General features: G+C 43.3%; 1 protein-coding gene across 6 annotated transcripts in view; it reads right to left on the reverse strand.

Annotated features, from left to right (window-relative positions):
- Nucleotides 1-2576: 2576 nt before the first annotated feature.
- Fbn3 (fibrillin 3) overlaps nt 2577-13653 on the reverse strand; it is a 66640-nt gene continuing 55563 nt past the window's right edge. For 2 of the 6 annotated variants that reach the window (XM_050127448.1, XM_050127446.1), the window contains 6 exons: nt 12304-12402; nt 11165-11293; nt 10961-11080; nt 9129-9363; nt 6838-6988; nt 2577-4584 (listed from right to left, as the gene is read on the reverse strand). In XM_050127448.1, the coding sequence (XP_049983405.1) occupies nt 4261-4584; nt 6838-6988; nt 9129-9363; nt 10961-11080; nt 11165-11293; nt 12304-12402 (1058 nt within the window). In that variant the 3' untranslated portion in view covers nt 2577-4260. Of the gene's footprint in view, nt 4585-6837; nt 6989-9128; nt 9364-10960; nt 11081-11161; nt 11294-12303; nt 12407-13653 lie in introns of those variants that run through there. The other 4 variants (XM_050127447.1, XM_050127450.1, XM_050127449.1 and 1 more) reach the window with 4 other exon arrangements.

A 13653-nucleotide genomic window follows, 5' to 3' on the forward strand; every position in this document is an offset into this window, starting at 1 on the left:
GCTCTCAGCTGTTCCTGCCACTATGCTTTTGCTCAGCCAACATGGAATCTAACCCTCCTGTTTTCGTCAGTGTTCTATTGTTATGGTCTCTTTCAGAAAGAGAGCATCAATCGTCCTCATCAACTTAGACCACGAAACCCAACATGGACAAGTTCAACAGAACCACCATAGATGGGCTGCCCATGCATGCTTCAGCATTGTCAGGACATAAGTTTCATTTTTCAGTTTTTTCTATTGTTATGAAGAGACACCATGGCCACAGAAAGCATTTAGTTGGGGCTCTCTTACAGGTTTAGAGATTTAGTCCATTATCACTATGGCAGGATCATGGTGGTACATAGACAGACAAGGTGCTGGAGTAGCTGAGAGTTCTACATTTGAATCCACAGGCAGCACGAAGAGAGAGAGAGAGAGAGAGAGAGAGAGAGAGAGAGAGAGAGAGAGAGAGAGAGGCAGAGAGAGAGTGAGCCACTGGGCTTTTGAAACCTCAAAGCCCACTCCAGTGATACATTTCCTCTAACAAGGCTGCATCTACTTCAACAAGGCCACAACTACTAATCCTTCTTGAGTACGCCACTCCCTGATGACTAAACATTCAAATATATGAGCCTGCGGGGCCATTCTTATTTAAACCACCATATCTCCCAAACCATAAATCTCAGGAATGTGGAGCCAAGCAGATCTCTATGTGTTTAAAACCAGCCTGGTCTACAAAGAGAGTTCAGGCCAGCCAGGGATCCTATTTAAAACATCAATAAACGTTTCTAAAAAAAAAAAGAACTAGGGATGTAGCTCAGTGGTAGAATGCTTGCCTAGCATTTCTAAAGTAAAACTGTGGGTTCATTTCCTATTACCACCAAACAACAACACAGCAACATCAACACACACAGAAAACAAAAATCAATCCTAAAACAAATGTTTTCTTTGTAGAGAGATTTTTTTTTGTGGTTTGGAGCCAGGCTTCAGAATATAGCATCAGGAAACACACACATACCCCACCTCAAAAACAAAACAATATAAAACAAACAAAGAATAACAACAAAAACTAAAACATCAGGCTCTAGCCTCTGCAATATGTGGTGATCACAGCAGGCTCCCATGCATTCTCTAAACCTCAGTATCCATGTGATAATACTGCTTTCCTTGGCTAGGCTTGATGGCTACCAAATATACTAGTATTTGAAAGGTGCCCTCAAGTTGCAGAGAGTTCATTATTATGACACATAGTCTAGCCATTGAGTCAGAGCCAGGCACAGTGACTGACAGCATGGCTGCTAGTACAGCTGCCTGATCATGACCATGTTCCTTAACTTCTCTGAGCATCAGTTGTTCTGCCTATCAAATGGGGACTCTGTGAATACTTGTCTATTCTTCAGAGTTTCAAGACAAACAGCAAACAAATGAATACCAGAAAAACCACCAGGGCCCAGAAAGGCTGCCACTGTCAGCCTAGTTTGGGGTTTGTGTAAATGGAGGTTTCTCTGTCTCTGCTCCCCCATCCCACAACTGTTTTTAAATAATCACTCAAAGGCTTAATATTAATTGTAGTATTTGGCTTATAGCTCAGGCTTATTACTAACTAGCTCTTCCAGTCAAATTAACCATTTTTATTAATCTATGTATTGCCACATGGCTGTGGCATTACTGGTCCACTGACATCTTGTTTCTTGGGTAGCTGGCTCACATTTCTCTTGACTCTGCCCCTCTTTCTCCCTGTCTTTCCATTTGGTTTTCCTGCCTTGCTTTGTTCTGCCTGGCCATAGGACAAGTTAGTTTTTATTATCAAACAATGAGAGCAACATGTATTCACAGCATATGGAGGATCATCCCACAGCATTTCCACTTTTATGTCTAATCAAAAAGGAAAGTTTCACATCATTTTGAGTGAAGAAACTAAGACCCAGAAAGACAATTATCACATATACTCACCCATAAGTGGTTTTAAAACATAAATCAAAGAAAACCAGCCCACAAATCACAATCCCAGAGAACTTAGACAACAATGTGGGCCCTAAGAGAGACATACATAGATCTAATCTACATAGGAAGTAGAAAAAGACAAGATCTCCTGAGTAAATTGGGAGCATGGGGACCTTGGAAGAGGGTTGAAGGGGAGGGGAGAGGCAGGGAGGGGAGGAGAGAAAAATGTAGAGCTCAATAAAAATTAATAAAAAGATTTTTACCAAAAAAGGGAAGTTTTAACTTTAACATAGTAAAATTACAGTATTTAAAATACACACACACACACACACACAGAGAGAGAGACTTGGGAGAAAAAAGAGTCATACAGTCATAGATTAAAAATATAGTTTAAAAATAATAAAGTGAAACTCTCAAAAAGAAAATAAATCAATACAAAGAAAATAAGCCACATAAGATGGAAAACACAGAGAGTATGGATACTATGTGTTATGTTTAAGCTGCTTAACTACTGAGAAAGGAACAAAAGCTACTAAAAGATATTTGATTATAAATGCTGCTGGATTAAACCAACCTATATATTTAAAAAATGTCTCGACTTCAAACAAGTCAAAAGATATGCTACTTTGGAAAAGAGGTTATGCTTTTGTTTCCACAGGAAATGAGAAGCTCTGGATTCGTTCTGGGTTAAGTGATTGAGGAACAGCCCCCTAAAAATCCTGACTATAGACACGGGAAAATAAACCTAAAGTAACTATAGGACACTGATGCATATTTTACCTGCTCAAACAAAAAACAAAAAACTACCTTCAGCTGGCTTTGTACAATACACAGTTTATATTTGTATTAATACAGATGTGTATGTTGCCTTTAAAAGTTTATATATTTTTATAGTAAAGAGACCAGACACCAGTGAAAATGATAGCCCAGGTGATCCAACATCCAGAACAGCTTCCTGGCTACTGACTGAGATGAGTCATCCTCACAGAATACTCCAGCCAAGACTTAACAATTATCCTGATTTTCTCAGGGTCCTTCAAAGATGACCAGTGCCCACCAATCAACAGGAAGTACTCTAGACAACTATGCCCAAATTCCCAAAATATTGTTATGAATGTTTGCTTTCATATAAGGGGGTTGATTACAAATTGTTATTGATCATAGTCAATCTCTTTCTAAAAGAAGAAAGGGTGCTATGATATAGAAATGACAGGATAAAAGGGTAGATTATTGAATCTACTTTTAACCACAAAAACAACTACTAGTCTTAAAAATTTTATATTGTTATGGATTTTTGGATACAAATTCAAAGTTATATTTGTTATATTGGATATATGTTTCTACTCTTGTTTAAGATATTTGTCTACTAATGCAAATTTAAAGTTATTTTTATTAGAACCTACTGTAGCTACGTTTCTACTCTTGTTTTAGGTATTGCACTTATATAGCTTGTTTCTAGTCCTTGAAAGTTATTATTACAAACCATTTAGGGTGATATAGAAATTCTGGTTAGTAGTTAGTCACCTATTATAATCAAACTTGTAATCATGTTCGGTATGTTTTTAGGATTAAACTGAGATATATTTTAGATACACATGTGGTCTTTAAGCACTTCAGAGATCTACAGAACATGACATATAAGATGTTTTAATAACATAAGGTTCTTTTTTATGACAGTGAGACAAGTCTGTTTCTGGCAGCACCAACTTGGGTCCTCCAGCTTCCCCAAGTGTGTGTGTGTGTGTGTGTGTGTGTGTGTGTGTGTGTGTGTGGCTTTTGTAAGAGGAGATAGCATCTACTTATTTGAGAACACCATAGGCAGATTTAACCCCCAAGGACTTTATTGTTTTCTCCAGTTTCAAAGAAAAGTATCTTTAGAACCCTGGATCTGACTCTGGGGAATGAATCTGCTAGTCAAGATGTGGCAGGTAAGGCTTTTCCATTTTGATTCTCTGAGGGATGAACCCCACACCCACCCTAGACACTTATTCCCATGTTCCACCAACACCCTTGGCGAATCATAGTATAGTCTGGAAATTTTAGCTTGAGGAAGACGAGGAGTAGTGAACACCAGGGGTCCTTCCTGCTGCTGACCTTGGCTGTGGGGTGGAGGGATGAATGCTGAGATTTCTAGCTGAGTCCAGGAGAGGTTGAGGTGTTGGGGGTCCCCCAGGTTTGCAAAGACTGAGTTCATCTGAGGTCAGAGTGTAATGCTTCCCTTTTCCTGAGTTTTGAGGTTCAACTTGCTAAGCCATTGCCTCCGAGATCAGTTCTAGCCAGTTGCAAAATATGCACTTTCAGATGTCATGGGACATCTAGGTGCACTGAAAATTCTTTCTGCTAGAGCAGTTGCAGTTGGACTGTTAGCCGCAAGGCTTGGTTTGTTGGCCCTGGTTGGCCCTGAGCTCCTGCTATACTCACCACCTCCAGCTGGTATTTCCCGGGTCTTGGTCTCCCAGGGCCAACCTGCAGGGAGCTGACGCCAGCCAGGTGACTCATTTGGAAGAAACCTTGGTTGTTGCCTCTGGCAATAACATAACGGATCTGGCCTACCAGACTCTCAAGAGCTGGTCGAAATTCTAAGATGTGCTTGACTTGGCCTAGGTGTGAGATGTTCAGGCTCAATGTCAAGGGGACTTCCGCGTCAAGGGTATCCAGGCTAACCTAGGGGGAGGGACCAAGTGAACTGTCAGAGACTGTGCAAACAAGGATGCAAGTAGATATGCTTGGTTCCTGGTTTCTAGCAATCTATGAACGAGGCCAAGATCAGCTAAGGCCCTAACAGCAAATGCCAAATCTGGTTCTTTGATGGAAAAAACAAACAACAACAACAACAACAACAACAACAAAGGCAGGAGGAGAAAGATTCAGGAGATGCTCAGGTGGTGAAGTGCTTGCTGTCAAGCATGAAGATCTGAGTTCAGATCTCCAGCATCCATGTAGAAAGCTGGGTGTGGTGGCACACTCCCACAGTCACACTGCTTGGAGGGGAGAGGAGGATGCCAGGGGCTTGCTGGCCAGTGGTATAATCAAACGGTGAGCTCCAGGTTTAGTGAGAGAGAATCTGTCCCACGAGATGGCTCAGCAGGTAAAGGAGTTTGCTGTGAAACCTGAGGACCTAAGTTTGATTCCCTAGACCCACATGGAAAAGGAAAGAGAATTCATTCCTACCAGTTGTTCACTGATTTCCACATCCCTGTCTTATGCATGAATGGATACGCACACAATCACTACTATGTCTAAGTAAATACATTTAAAATAAAAAAAAAAAGGTGGGGAAAAATTCTATGACAGTGATGACCTCTTGTCTCCAGATATGGTATTCTTGAGCACATGTTTTCATGTGTGTCTCCCCCAACCCCATGTATGAGAAAGATACACATAGACACACAGACACCGACAGATATACACACACCAAAAACAAAACAAATAAGAAAAGCAACAGTTAAGGTAATCAAAGATTTGCCTTGAAAACGCAGCAAACAGGTCAGGCAGGCAACATGCAGTTCCAGAGCCCTAAGGGGGTTCAGAGGCAGCCTATGGGACTGGTGGACTGGTGTTATAACTAAGGGCTTTTTTTTTTTTTTTTTTTGGCAAGAAAAACCTACATCTCTAAAAAGATGCCAGAATCTACGGAGATACAAACAGAATATCCAGCTAGGACAGAAAGAGAGCAAGGAGAGGCCTCAGAAGAGCCTTCCGCTGGCTTCCATTGTACTTCCTGTATCTGGCTTTCTCTGAGAGGACCTTGTGTACAGATGACAAGCCCTTCTTTATTTGAGCTCTTCAGAAGTGCCTTCATGGTCCTGGCAGCAAGACAGTACCCTCAATAAGCCAATGAACCTCAATGGCAGGCCACCCCAGGCTGGGTGATGTAGCTGATTCCACAAAGGGTTATCTGTGTTTACTTTTTCCCCCTGTGGGTTGTGCCGTGTTTGTTTCACCTCATTTACATGCCTGTGGAGTGGTCTGCCGTTACTTTTGAGAGAAAGCTATTTCAGCCTCTCTGCCCCTGGTTCTGGGAAATCTTTCTGAGGGGCATGCTCCTCAAAACAACACATGCTTTTATTGACACCTCCTGGCAATCAATGGTATTGCAAGCAAAGACAATGCAAATCCCTCTCTCTAAATCATGCTATGTCCATTCCAGGATCCTCAGCAACCATTCTACTCTCCTTGAAAACCAAAGGCTGGCAGTGCAGTGACACATAAAAGTAAATGTGGAATAGTTTCTACATGAAAAGTTTTTCTTAAACAAAGGAAATACCAACTGAAGAAAACAGAAGACAAAGTAACTCACAATCCATTCATATTAGTTAACTATACGTTGAAAGTCTCTCAGCCCTAACATGCCCATCCCACTCTGGCTTTATTTCTCTCTGTTACATGGCTCATTTTTCATATGTTATAAAGCATGCTATATTTTACTTAATGATTTCTTTTTCCTCCATCAGAGTATCATGAGGGCAGGGACTTTTTTTTCTCCCCATTTGGTTATTACAGATTGCTTAGGATATGTCTAGAAGGAGCCTTAACTGTCACAGGAATGAGATAAAGTGACCAAGGGATATGCTCCCCAGAAAAGGCACGGGCTGAGAATGTGTAGAGGATCCAGTCAGGCACCATGATATGAGGGAGAAGCTGAGTCACATAGTCTAATGGTTGCCTGATTTTCTCTTCCCCCTTTTGAGACAGAGTCTCATGTAGCCTAGGCTAGTCTCAACCATACTTAGGAGCTGAAGATGTCTATTTTTATGCAGTGCTGGGGTTTGAATCCAGGACCTCATTCATGCTAGGCAAATAATTTATCAGCTAAGCTACATTCCTAGAGCTAGTGTTCTCTCTTGAGGGATCACAGTCTCCTTCAGACACCCGAAGACTCCTTAATTGACCCTCCCAGTGTGGCCCCCATGGCACCTGATGATCTCCATGGGTGCTGCGCCTTGGTCGGTCCTGAGGGGAGAGACCATTGATCTTGCATTCATAGCAGGCTTCAGGTGAGAGTGACTCTTCCTCATCTGGGGTGGCCTGAGATCCAGAGCTGAACCCAGGGCTAGAGATGCAGTGTCTGAGCCAGATAGATGGTATGGGGAAAACTTTTAGAAACAGGCTGGTATTACCTCCCTCACCATCTCCCATCATGCCTCATTCTGAGCTGTGGGCACAGGCACCATCATACAAATATGCATGTGTGTGTATTGGCATGGTTGTGTATGTGCATGTGTGCACACCTACAGGAGGGATGTGTGTCCCTTGGTTTACCTGGGCATTGGTATAAACACAAGAATGGGATGATGAACATGCAATAGAATAGAAGAATGTATCTGTGTATATCCAGAAACATGTATATTTAAGAGCCTACATGCGTATATGGAAGATAGTGTGTACATACACCCGTGCTCACTGGGATGCATGAATCTATATGAGTGTGCTAATAATGTGAGTATAGTAACCCTTGTGCACAAGCACAGTCAACTCTCTGTATCCACAGGTTCTACATCCTCATATTCAACTGGTTATCAAAGGACAGAAGATGTCTACTGTGTTGTGATCTTTTGTGTGGTTAGGCCTGTCTTAGTTAACTCCCTACTGAACATTTAGACATCTTTTCTATGTTAATATCCCCTTAATAAAACAGTGCAACAGTTACATATACTGTTTTATATTATATCATGTGATATAAATTATTTAGAGATGATTATTTATTTTCAAGATAGGGTCTCATGTTACCCAGGCTAACCTCAAATTTGCTGTATAGCAGAGGATGACCTTAAATTCCTGGTCCTCTTGCTTGTACCTTCCAAGGGCTGGGATTACAGGAGTGTACCACCATGACTGGTGTACACAATGCTGAGACAAAACTCAGGACTTTGGGTGTATGAGGCAAGTATTCCACCCACCAAGTGACATCCCCAGCCTGTGATGATTTAGAGTATATGGAGGAGTGTGTATAGGTCCTGTGCACGTGCCATGTCATTTTATACAAGGGACTAGAATAGCCTTACATTTGGGTATCCATGAGATAGGGGTGATGTTATTGCACAGCAAATTTTTGGTGTTGATGAATCATTCTGTCCTTGAAGAAGGGTCCATGAGGCACAGGAAATAAGCAACTCATAAGTTTCAAGAGGTACCTAAAACTTATTAGATGCACAAGACCCCTACTCCCATCGCTGTTATATAAGCACCAAGGAAAGCTGAGGAGACTCTCCATCCTGTTAAGGTGCCTGCAAATCTTGCAGTGAATTCCAAGATTTCAGATGCCCTCATGTAGGTTGGGCCTGCTTACCCTTCCTTCCTTCCTTCCTTCCTTCCTTCCTTCCTTCCTTCCTTCCATCTTCCCTCCCTCCCTCCCTCCCTCCCTCCCTCCCTCCCTCCCTCCCTCCTCTCTCTCTCTCTTTCTCTCTCTCTCTCTCTCCTTCTTTCTTTAAAGATTTATTTATTTATGTATTTTATGTATATGGGTGTTTTGTTTGCATGTATGTCTGAACACTAGAAGAGGGGATCAGATCCCATGGGACTACAGTTATAGATGGTTGTGAGCCACCATGTGGATGCTGGGAATTAAACTCAGGACCCCTGTAAGAGCAGCCAGTGCGTTTAACTGCTGAGCCATCCCTCCAGTCTATGGGCTTTCATTGATGTATCTGCCTTTGGGTCATCTATGTTTCTATAGATAACTTCTTATCCACACTCCTTCAAGTATCCCATTGGTGAGTAGTTAACTCAGGGGCTCACCAAGTTGGAATTTAATGGTATCATTACTTTGATCTGTTGCTGGTTCCATATCTGGGGTGAGTAGATGTTTTTGTTCCTGACTCCCAGAAATTGTATCACATATGAGGGGTACAGGAAGCAATCTTCCATGAATATGGAGGGAGGATTTTATTTCTGTGTGTGAGGGTTCATATGTTTTTCTTCATGTGTACTAACTTGGATTATGGATAGCCTATAATTATCTCCAAGTAGTGGGCAAATACAAGCTTGAACAAAAAAATGGACTAATGACACAGACATGTACTCATGTATACTGGCATATGAATGGCTGGCTGTGCTTGGGCTTCTCTGTGTATGCATGTAGGCACCTACATGCACAGGCAGATGGAGCTTTGTTAATGGATTCTGTGGGTATAAGAACCCAATGTTAGTGATCAGGGCATGAAAAATGTGACCACTATACTCTTGCCCATCCCTCTTGAACCTCTTACCCTTGTCCTGCCCGGAAGTAGCCTTGGGGACAGCCACACAAGAAGCCACCAGGAGTGTTGGCACAACCATAGCTGCAGGGGCTGCCTTGTTCTGCACACTCATCCACATCCTGGCAGCCTCCAAGGTCCTGGTTGAAACTGAAACCAGAGGGGCAGACACAGTAGAAACTGCCAAGAGTATTGTAGCAAGAGGCACTGCCACAAGCCATGGGTGACAGGGCACACTCATCTTCATCTGTAGGCAGAGAGAAAAGGAGGGACAGAATGGAAGAAACCTTGTATGCCTGGAACCTTTCACTTGAATACACACCACTCTAGTCTGTACCCATGGCAGACATTACTAATCAATCACAGTACTCTTTACTGTGTAAAGCCTCCAGTAGACTCATTAGGAACTCTCAAACTATATTTGCCATGGATGGAGCTAGAAAACATCATATTGATTGAATGAGGTAACCCAGACCCCAAAAGACAATTATCATATGTACTCACTCATAAGTGTTTTTTAAACATAAAGCAAAAGAAAACAACCAACAATGAGGACCCTAAGAGAGACACACTTGGATCTAATCTACATGGAAAGTAGAAAAGATAAGATCACCTGAGTAGATTGGGAGCATGGTGACCAAAGGAGAGGGTAAAAGGGGAGTGGAGAGGAAGGGAGGGGAGCGGAGAAAAATGTATAGCTTAATGAAATCAATAAAAAAAGACAACCCTCCCAGAACTATATTTGCCTTCCTCCACCCACTGCCTATTATGTATACTCTTGGCTCCTAAAGCATTTCTCAAAGTCTCCCCTGTATCCCAAGTGGTTGGTTATTCTAGAACAAGCTTTCTCACGTGGAGTCAGGTCATTCTGTGGTAGGAGCAAGTACTGTGAGATATTGAGCAGTATCCTTAGGCTCTGCCTATGATACTAGGAGCGTCTCATCCCCTACTTTCTGTATTCACAATAAACAATACTAATCAACCAAAGTACCCTTTACTGTGCAAAGCCTCCAGTAAGCTTGCCGGAAGTCCTCAGACTGTTTTCCTCTATCCCCTGTCTATTATTCTCTTTCACAACTCCCATCCTCTGCTGCAAAGCTTGTGAGAGCTGTGAAAGTAAGAGCTGAGGAGACGTCACAGGTCTCAGGAGAGCAAGTGGACTCCGCAAAGGTAGAGGATAAAGGCTACATATACATATATGCCTTTAACACAACTAACGAGAAGAGAGGTCATGGCTTTGGGAGAGAACGAAAGGAGGGGTATATGGAAGGGGTTACAGGGAAGAAAACACAAAAAGACTATGGGAGAAAGTGATAGAGATGAGGCTGTTGAAAGAAGAGCCTGGGGCAGCAAAAAAGGGGGAAAGTTGTGATACAGAAGGCACGCTCACTAACTCAAGAGCTTCTGAAATTTATGTGGCAAAGATGCAAAGATAAAAGCATGTGTGTCTTGAGGTGCATTGCTGTACTCAGGGCAGACATGACTAATCGATCACATCATACTTCCCATTGCATCTACAGCAGGCATTGCCAAACCTTGCTGCTCTGCCTGTAGAAGACATTGCTAATCAATCACAACATTCTTTCTGTTGCATACTTGGTAGTCTTTTGGTGCTGCACTTTTTCCAGGTAGTCAAGACACCACTCTATAACAAATAGATTTGAGCCTTATGCCATGTTTGGTCAGCAGTCCAATGACATCCCAGTAGTCAGCTTTTTAGGCTGGTCCATTTTATTTATAGATGGACAAGCTTGTCATAACAGCGGCAGGGGAAATGGTTCCTACTGTCTGCACTGGAAAGATCCTGGAACATGCTTGGTTTCCTCCCAGCCATTGCCACTCACCCACACACTGGGCCCACTGGGAATGCTGGGTGAAGCCTTGGGGACAGTTGCAACGGTAGCCCCCCAGCTCGTTTTGGCAGCCAAACTGGCAGCGATGGGGTCTGTCACATTCATTTACATCTGAGACACAGAGAAAGAGAGAAGATTGGTGGGCGGTTTTGGGGGTCATCCTTCAGACTGAGAACCACTCACAGGCTACTTCACCTTCACAGCTGTGGCCTGAGCTGTCCAGCACGAAACCTCTATTACACTCACAGCGGAAGCTGCCTGGGGTGTTCTGACAGTGTCCGTGGGTGCCACAGAGGCCAGGTTGGGCCAAGCACTCATCATCATCTATAGAGGACAGAGAAGGGCAGGGTTGCTTTGTGGTTAGGGGTGGACGTGAAGGACTACAATGCTACTGTTGGCACTGCACAGCGTGGCTTCAGAGGAGTCACCCCCCCCCCCCCCGTGCTGGCTTCCTTCACTGTGAAATGAGAAACGAATAGCTCCTAGCTCGCAGAATCGCACAGTGTTAGTGGGTATTGAATGTAAAGTGTATTGCTTGAAATTCAAGGCTGTGCATCCTGGGGTTGCTGACTCCTCTAGTCTCCTCCATTGTAACAGAGAAAGTAGCTACTTGTTTGCATTTTTACATGAGAATTCAGCGGATTTAACCATGCTAGAGTTTAAGAAGTTCCAGCTCTGAGAGTCAGACATTACCTACACTGGCCTGAGGGTGTGGCATAGTAGTAAATGCTCTCCTGACATCCCCAACGCTTTCTTAAAGAGTCAACAAACCCATATGCAGTCAGATGTGCTTGCACAGGCCCATAATCTCAGTTACTTAGGATCCAGAGGCAGAAGGATCACAAGTTCAAGGTCAGCTAGGTCAATTTAGAGAGACCCTGTCTCAAAACAAAAAGTGAAATGAAGGGCTGGGCAGCCAGCTCAGGCATTAAGTGTTTTCTGTGCACGCACGAGGACCTAAGTTCCGTCTTCAGAACCAGATGTGGGCTATGTCATCACCCCCAGAGGCTGGTGGTCCCTGGAGGCTGGGCAGCCAGTTCATCCTAATTCCAGATCCTAATGACACTGTCTCAGAAAACAAGGTAGGGGTGGAGCTGAGAAATGGCTCAGTGGTTAAGAGTCATTTTGTCTGTTTTTACAGAGGACCCTGGTTCAATTTCGCAAGCCCACGTGGTGGATAACAACAGTCTATAACTCCAGTCCCAGGGAATCTCTATCTATGGCCCCTGCAAGCGTTACATGTATGTGATATACATACATACATACAGGCAAAATATCCATACTCATGAAATAAAAATAAGTAAGACCTCAGGCCAGGCAATTGTGACACACACCTTTAATCCCAGAACATGGGAGGCCGAAGCAGACAGATCTTTGTGAGTTTGAGGCCAGCCTGGTCTTCAGGGCAATGGTCAGGGCTACACAGAGAAACCCTGTCTTGGGAAAAAGAAAGAAGAAAAAAAGTAAAGTCCCAAACAAAACAAAACCAACCCCCAAAAATGTGTGTGTGTGTGTGTGTGCTGAAAAGATGGTTCAGTGAGTAAAACACTATTAGGGAAGAGAAGAAAAAGCTGGGCATAGGTGGTAGTAGTGTCCAGCCAGCCTAGCCTGTTTGGTGAACTACAGGTCAGCAAGACACTGTTTATCTTAAAAAAAAAAAAAAAAAAGAGGGGCACAGGTGAGATGGCTAAGCTGGTAAAGGTGCTTGCTGCCAAGCCCGAGTGGCTGAGTTCCTGGAGCCCATGGTGGAAGGAAGGAACTAATGTCTGAAAGTTGTCCTTTGACCTCCACACATGCCATGGACACACAAACACACACCTGCATGTAAAATACATGTTAAAAGGAAATTAAGAATAGTTAAAAATAAATGTTAAAAAGAAAACGAGAAAAAGAAGAGACACCAGCAGACAAGAGTCTTGTTGTCTCTTGTCTGTCTGTCTATCTGTCTGAACACCCCAACTCCTGGCAATGTGAGGCTGCAAGAAGGTGTCTGGCTGCAAGCTAGGGATGGAAAAGCTCTCACTGGGAACCAACTGTGCTGGTGCCTGGACCTTGGGCTTCTCCTCTCTACAATTGTGCAACATGAAATCTCTAGTGTCTGTTTGAAATTTTTGTTTTTCCATTTGTGTGTGTTGTGGGTGCATGCATGTGTGTTTACGTGTGTGTGTGTGTGCGCGCGCGCACACACACACACACACACATGTTCACTGAGAGCTCCCCGATATGGTTAGTCTTACTAGCCATAGTAAGACTATGAGGATAGTCATAGTAATCCTCTGAGGATTTCATGTCTTCGCCTTTCTACTCTTTCTAGTCTGGAATAACAGGCAGCCGCCGTGCTTACTGGCATTTACGTAGATTTTGGGCATCAGAATTCCAGTTCTCGCGTTCTTGTGTTTGCACAGCAAGCTCTTTACCTAGCCCCAGTGCATTTATTATTATTTTTTTTTTAAATTGGAATGTGTGTGTCTGCTTCTGTGTGTGAGGTTGGCATCAATCAGGTGTCTTGCTCAATCATTCCACTTTTTTGTTGAGAGTTTCTCACTGAACTTGGAACTTACTGATTTGACTGGACTGACTGGCCAGCAAGGCCCTGGGATCCTACTTTCTGTACCTCCCCAGAAGTGCCTGGCTTTTAAAGCGAGTGATGGGGATCTGAACTCAGGTCTTCATAGCTTGAGCAG

Source organism: Alexandromys fortis, unplaced genomic scaffold (genome assembly GCF_014885135.2).
Source record: "Alexandromys fortis isolate MF-2015 unplaced genomic scaffold, M_Fortis_MF-2015_v1.1 scaffold_271, whole genome shotgun sequence".
Taxonomy (NCBI): Eukaryota; Metazoa; Chordata; class Mammalia; order Rodentia; family Cricetidae; genus Alexandromys; species Alexandromys fortis.